This window comes from Salvelinus fontinalis, chromosome 8, assembly GCF_029448725.1.
Source record: "Salvelinus fontinalis isolate EN_2023a chromosome 8, ASM2944872v1, whole genome shotgun sequence".
NCBI classification, from domain to species: Eukaryota; Metazoa; Chordata; class Actinopteri; order Salmoniformes; family Salmonidae; genus Salvelinus; species Salvelinus fontinalis.
Window position 1 is genome coordinate 46,519,775 of NC_074672.1, and position 7,500 is coordinate 46,527,274.

Genomic DNA, 7,500 nt, shown 5'->3' on the forward strand with positions numbered 1-7,500 from the left:
TGTTCCAACATCTAGTGTAAAGCCTTCCCAGAAGAGTGGAGGCTGTTATAGCAGCAATGTTCCAACATCTAGTGGAAAGCCTTCCCAGAAGAGTGGAGGCTGTTATAGCAGCAAAGGGGGGAACCAACTCCTTATTAATGCCCATGATTTAGGAATGAGATGTTGGACGAGCAGGTGTCCACATACTTTAAAATCAGAGTTTTATATTTGATGGATATATTTTAATCCAACAAAATGAGGGATGAACTCTTAACGAATAATCTTCACTGACAACATCAACTCAGATTGAAAGTTTCCCCCCATAAAGATTTCTCAGCTTACCTTCCACCTCTCCTACTATGTTCTCCATGTGTGAGAGCAGGTCCTGGGCTCTCTGATAGGTGTTGCTGCTGCTATTCTCCAGACTGTCTGCTTGTTCTGCTACCGCCACCACCTGGTGGGAGGACGACATTACATCAGTACACCCGTCATTCATTTTTACCATCGATTCTTGTTGGGATACGCAACTGCATAAAGTACAATAAGCTGACGTTGGAGTAATGGCAAGTAGATACACATAGGTAGGTATTTGAACATTTGAAACAGTTATGAATTAAAATAATAAATATTTTTGTGAATAAAGGAAAGGATAATGGACGTTTTTAAAAAGGCAAATGAGAAGAATAAAAAGTAGATCGAGAGAGAAGGGTGGACAGAGACGGTCATTGAGCTGAATAACTGACTAAATAATAACAGAGAAGGGGTGGACAGAGACGGTCATTGAGCTGAATAACTCATTAAATAATAACAGAGAAGGGTGGACAGAGACGGTCATTGTCTCTGAGTAACTGATTAAATAATAACAGAGAAGGGTGGACAGAGACGGTCATTGAGCTGAATAACTGATTAAATAATAACAGAGAAGGGTGGACAGAGACGGTCATTGAGCTGAATAACTGATGAAATAATAACAGAGAAGGGTGGACAGAGACGGTCATTGAGCTGAATAACTGATGAAATAATAACAGAGAAGGGGTGGACAGAGACGGTCATTGAGCTGAATAACTGACTAAATAATAACAGAGAAGGGTGGACAGAGACGGTCATTGTCTCTGAGTAACTGATTAAATAATAACAGAGAAGGGTGGACAGAGACGGTCATTGTCTCTGAATAACTGATTAAATAATAACAGAGAAGGGTGGACAGAGACGGTCATTGTCTCTGAATAACTGATTAAATAATAACAGAGAAGGGTGGACAGAGACGGTCATTGAGCTGAATAACTCATTAAATAATAACAGAGAAGGGTGGACAGAGAGATGCTCGTCACAGATCTTCATCACCTTATCTTCCAGGCCGCGGATGTCTGAGTCGATGGTCATGATCTCCTCCTCCAACATGTCCGCTCTGTTCCTGCTCTCATCCAGAGTACTGTTGTAGTTCTCTATGGCATTCTGGGAAACAGAGTTCATCTCAGTCAACAGACATTGAACGAGTGTTTGTCAAATCAAATCAAATTTGATTTGTCACATGCGCCCGAAATACAGCAAGTGTAGACCTTACCGTGAAATGCTTCCTTACAAGCCCTTCACCCACAATGCAGTTCAAGAAAGACAAACATATTGTGTATGTGCATTTACTGTGTGTGTGTGTGTGTATTTACAATGTGTGTATGTGTGTTATATTGTGTGCATACGCGCATGCCTACATGTGTGTGTGTGTGTGTGTGTGTGTGTGTGTGTGTGCGCGTGCGCGTGCGCGTGCGCGTGTGCGTGTGTGTGTGTGTGTGTGTGTGTGTGTGTGCGTGTGTGTGCGTGCGTGTGTGTACTCACAGAGATATTGTCCATGGATCTGCTGAGGTTGTTTAGCTGAGCCCAGGTCATAGAGGAGGCGCTACGTGTGTGTGTGTGTGTGTGTGTGTGTGTGTGTGTGTGTGTGTGTGTGCGCGCGTGTGTGTGTGTACTCACAGAGATATTGTCCATGGATCTGCTGAGGTTGTGTAGCTGAGCCCAGGTCATAGAGGAGGCGCTACGTGTGTGTGTGTGTGTGTGTGTGTGTGTGTGTGTGTGTGTACTCACAGAGATATTGTCCATGGATCTGCTGAGGTTGTGTAGCTGAGCCCAGGTCATAGAGGAGGCGCTACGTGTGTGTGTGTGTGTGTGTGTGTGTGTGTGTACTCACAGAGATATTGTCCATGGATCTGCTGAGGTTGTTTAGCTGAGCCCAGGTGATAGAGGAGGCGCTACGTGTGTGTGTGTGTGTGTGTGTGTGTGTGCGTGTGTACTCACAGAGATATTGTCCATGGATCTGCTGAGGTTGTTTAGCTGAGCCCAGGTGATAGAGGAGGCGTTCAGGTTGATCAGCTGATGAGCCACGGAGCCAAAGTCGTCGTTGATTTTGGCCAGATCCTCCAACAGGGCAATCACACAGCTGTCACAAGCTGAAAGGACATTTAGACACCTTCATCATAATATTGGAACAGAACCAAGCTACGGTTTGACTCTCTCCTTCTCTTTCTCCTCTCTCCTTCTCTTTCTCCTCTCTCCTTCTCTTTCTCCTCTCTCCTTCTCTTTCTCCTCTCTCCTTCTCTTTCTCCTCTCTCCTTCTCTTTCTCCTCTCTCCTTCTCTTTCTCCTCTCTCTTTCTCCTCTTTCTCCTCTCTCCTTCTCTTTCTCCTCTCTCCTTCTCTTTCTCCTCTCACCTTCTCTTTCTCCCCTTCTACCTCTTCCCCCTCTCCCTTTCCTCGTTTCTCCTTCCCCCATCCTCCCCCTGTCCATCTCTCTCCCTCCTCCTGTCCATCTCTCCCTCCTCCTGTCCATCTCTCCCTCCCCCTGTCCATCTCCCCCTCCCCCTGTCCATCTCTCTCCCACTCCTCCTGTCCATCTCTCCCTCCCCCTGTCCATCTCTCTCCCACTCCTCCTGTCCATCTCTCCCACTCCCCCTGTCCATCTCTCCCTCTCCCCCTGTCCATCTCTCCCTCTCCCCCTGTCCATCTCTCACTCCCCCTGTCCATCTCTCCCTCTCCCCCTGTCCATCTCTCCCCCTCCCCCTGTCCATCTCTCCCTCCCCCTGTCCATCTCTCTCCCTCCCCCTGTCCATCTCTCTCCCTCCCCCTGTCCATCTCTCTCCCCCCCCTGTCCATCTCTCCCTCCCCCTGTCCATCTCCCCCTCCCCGTGTCCATCTCTCCCCCTCCCCCTGTCCATCTCTCCCTCTCCCCCTGTCCATCTCTCCCTCCCCCTGTCCATCTCTCCCTCCCCCTGTCCATCTCTCTCCCTCTCCCCCTGTCCATCTCTCTCCCCTCCCCCTGTCCATCTCTCCCTCCCCCTGTCCATCTCTCCCTCCCCCTGTCCATCTTTCCCTCCCCCCTGCCCATCTCTCCCCCTCCCCCTGTCCATCTTTCCCACTCCCCCTGTCCATCTCTCTCCCTCCTCCTGTCCATCTCTCCCTCCTCCTGTCCATCTCTCCCTCCCCCTGTCCATCTCCCCCTCCCCCTGTCCCTCTCTCTCCCACTCCTCCTGTCCATCTCTCCCTCCCCCTGTCCATCTCTCCCTCCCCCTGTCCATCTCTCCCTCCCCCTGTCCATCTCTCCCTCTCCCTGTCCATCTCTCCCTCTCCCCCTGTCCATCTCTCCCTCTCCCCCTGTCCATCTCTCCCACTCCCCCTGTCCATCTCTCCCTCTCCCCCTGTCCATCTCTCCCCTCCCTCTGTCCATCTCCCCCCCTCCCCATGTCCATCTCTCCCCCTCCCCCTGTCCATCTCTCCCTCTCCCCCTGTCCATCTCTCCCCACTCCCCCTGTCCATCTCTCCCTCTCCCCTGTCCATCTCTCCCTCCCTCTGTCCATCTCCCCCTCCCCATGTCCATCTCTCCCCCTCCCCCTGTCCATCTCTCCCCTCTCCCCCTGTCCATCTCTCCCTCCCCCTGTCCATCTCTCCCTCCCCCTGTCCATCTCTCCCTGTCCATCTCTCCCTCCCCCTGTCCATCTCTCCCTGTCTCCATCTCCTTCTCCCCCCCCCCTGTCCATCTCTCCCTCCCCCTGTCCATCTCTCTCTCCCCCTGTCCATCTCTCCCTGTCCATCTCTCCCACTCCCCCTGTCCATCTCTCCCTGTCCATCTCTCCCTCCCCCTGTCCATCTCTCCCTCCCACTGTCCATCTCCCCCTCTCCCTGTCCATCTCTCCCTGTCCATCTCTCCCTGTCCATCTCCCCCTCCCCCTGTCCATCTCTCCCTCCCCCTGTCCATCTCTCTCTCTCCCCCTGTCCATCTCTCCCTGTCCATCTCTCCCTCCCCCTGTCCATCTCCTTCTCCCCCTGTCCATCTCTCCCTCCCCCTGTCCATCTCTCCCTTCCCCTGTCCATCTCTCCCTTCCCCTGTCCATCTCTCCCTTCCCCTGTCCATCTCTCCCTTCCCCTGTCCATCTCTCCCTGTCCATCTCCTTCTCCCCCTCCCCCTGTCCATCTCCCCCTCCCCCTGTCCATCTCCCCCTGTCCATCTCTCCCTCCCCCTGTCCATCTCTCCCTCTCCCTGTCCATCTCTCCCTGTCCATCTCTCCCTCCCCCTGTCCATCTCTCCCTCCCCCTGTCCATCTCTCCCTGTCCATCTCTCCCTCCCCCCTGTCCATCTCCCCCTGTCCATCTCTCCCTCCCCCCTGTCCATCTCTCCCTCCCCCTGTCCATCTCCCCCTGTCCATCTCTCTCTCCCCCTGTCCATCTCTCCCCTCCCCCTGGCCATCTCTCCCTGTCCATCTCTCCCTCCCCCTGTCCATCTCTCCCTGTCCATCTCTCCCTGTCCATCTCTTCCTCCCCCTGTCCATCTCTCCCTCCCCCTGTCCATCTCTCCCTCCCCCCCTGTCCATCTCTCCCTGTCTCCATCTCCTTCTCCCCCTCCCCCTGTCCATCTCTCTCCCACTCCCCCTGTCCATCTCTCCCTGTCTCCATCTCCTTCTCCCCCTCTCAAATCAAATCAAAGTAAAGAAAGGGTCACCACACAGAAGATATGGATTCATTAATAGCATTACTTACGTTCACAGGTCATATCATGTCCGTGTTGTACAGGAACACTGTATCTATGGGAACAGCTGTCACACTGTTTGCCTGTTAGGCCTTCTCCACAGTGACACTCCCCTGTTCGAGGGTCACAGCGCCCATGCTTACACTCACACTCTGAAGAGAATGGAAGACACACGAACACACACACACACACACACACGAACACACACACACACACACACACACACACACACACACACACACACACACACACACACACACACACACACACACACACACACACACACACACACACACACACACACACACACACACACACACACACACACACACACACAGTGTCAAGCCTAGTCCACATCTTGCATATACTCCAACTTCCAACTTCTATCTGGAACCAAAAACTGCTCTATCTGGAACCAAAAACTGCTCTATCTAGAACCAAAAAGAGTTCTGTCTGGAACCAAAAAGAGTTCTGTCTGGAACCAAAAAGAGTTCTATCTGGAACCAAAAAGAGTTCTGTCTGGAACCAAAAAGGGTTCTGTCTGGAACCAAAAAGAGTTCTGTCTGGAACCAAAAAGAGTTCTATCTGGAACCAAAAAGAGTTCTGTCTGGAACCAAAAAGGGTTTTGTCTGGAACCGAAAAGGGTTCTGTCTGGAACCAAAAAGGGCTCTGTCTGGAACCAAAAAGAGTTCTGTCTGGAACCAAAAAGGGTTCTATCTGGAACTAAAAAGAGTTCTGTCTGGAACCAAAAAGAGTTCTATCTGGAACCAAAAAGAGTTCTGTCTGGAACCAAAAAGGGCTCTATCTGGAACCAAAAAGAGTTCTGTCTGGAACCAAAAAGGGCTCTACCTGGAACCAAAAAGGGCTCTATCTGGAACCAAAAAGAGTTCTGTCTGGAACCAAAAAGGGCTCTACCTGGAACCGAAAAGGGTTCTGTCTGGAACCAAAAAGGGCTCTACCTGGAACAAAAAAGAGTTCTGTCTGGAACCAAAAAGGGCTCTACCTGGAACCGAAAAGGTTTATCCTATGGGGACCGCCGAAGAACCCTTGTCACGTTCCTGACCTATTTCTGTTAGTTTGTTGTATGTGTTAGTTGGTCAGGACGTGAGTTTGGGTTGGCATTCTATGTTTTCTGTTTCTATGTTGGTTTATGGGTTGCCTGGTATGGCTCTTAATTAGAGGCAGGTGTTTGGCGTTCCTCTAATTGAGAGTCATATTTAGGTAGGTTGTTTCACAGTGTTCGTTGTGGGTGGTTGTCTCCTGTGTCAGTGTTTGTCGCACCATACGGGACTGTTCGGTTTGTTTTGTTATTCGTCATTTTTATGTGTAGGCTATTTTCCCTGTTCGTGCGTTCTTCGTGTTATGTGAGTCCGTCGTCCAGGTCTGTCTACACCGTTTGTTGTTTTGTTAGTTTAGTCAAGTTCGTGTTTTCTTTAATAAATCATGTCTTCAAACTCCGCTGCATTTTGGTTCCATCCCTGCTCCTCCTCTTCGGATGAAGAGGAGGAGGAAAACCGTTACAACCCTTTTGGAACCCTTTTCTCTAAGAACGTAGGAGGCAGGTATAACTCACTCTTGCAGCCCTCAGGACTGTAGTCCCAGTACCCAGGTGCACACTGGTGACAGTTAGGTCCATTGACCCCTGGCTGGCAGGCACACGACCCGTTCCTGGGGTCACACGGTTGGACTAGGGCCGCCGCCGCGTCACAGTCACACCGACGACACCCGGAGCACGAATCATAGCCAAACGCACCGTCCTGAAACACATTATTGACACAGCTAATGAGGATATCATGACTAACAATGACAATCATGACTAACAATGACAATCATGACTAACAATGACAATCATGACTAACAAAGACAATCATGACTAACAATGACAATCATGACTAACAATGACAATCATGACTAACAATGACAATCATGACTAACAAAGACAATCATGACTAACAATGACAATCATGACTAACAATGACAATCATGACTAACAATGACAATCATGACTAACAATGACAATCATGACTAACAATGACAATCATGACTAACAATGACAATCATGACTAACAAAGACAATCATGACTAACAAAGACAATCATGACTAACAATGACAATCATGACTAACAAAGACAATCATGACTAACAATGACAATCATGACTAACAATGACAATCATGACTAACAATGACAATCATGACTAACAAAGACAATCATGACTAACAAAGACAATCATGACTAACAATGACAATCATGACTAACAATGACAATCATGACTAACAAAGACAATCATGACTAACAATGACAATCATGACTAACAATGACAATCATGACTAACAATGACAATCATGACTAACAAAGACAATCATGACTAACAATGACAATCATGACTAACAATGACAATCATGACTAACAATGACAATCATGACTAACAATGACAATCATGACTAACAAAGACAATCATGACTAACAATGACAATCATGACTAACAATGACAATCATGACTAACAAAGACA

The 7,500-nt window shown here is 49.3% G+C and overlaps 1 protein-coding gene across 1 annotated transcript in view; it reads right to left on the bottom strand.

Annotated features, from left to right (window-relative positions):
- Positions 1-7,500, bottom strand: part of LOC129861510 (laminin subunit alpha-5-like) — a 155,113-nt gene that overhangs the window by 48,236 nt on the left and 99,377 nt on the right. The window contains exons 45-49 of the mRNA XM_055932887.1: positions 6,562-6,745; positions 5,000-5,140; positions 2,269-2,420; positions 1,324-1,434; positions 322-433 (exon numbers count right to left, since the gene is read on the bottom strand). Coding sequence (XP_055788862.1) covers positions 322-433; positions 1,324-1,434; positions 2,269-2,420; positions 5,000-5,140; positions 6,562-6,745 — 700 coding nt within the window. The remainder of the gene's footprint in view (positions 1-321; positions 434-1,323; positions 1,435-2,268; positions 2,421-4,999; positions 5,141-6,561; positions 6,746-7,500) is intronic.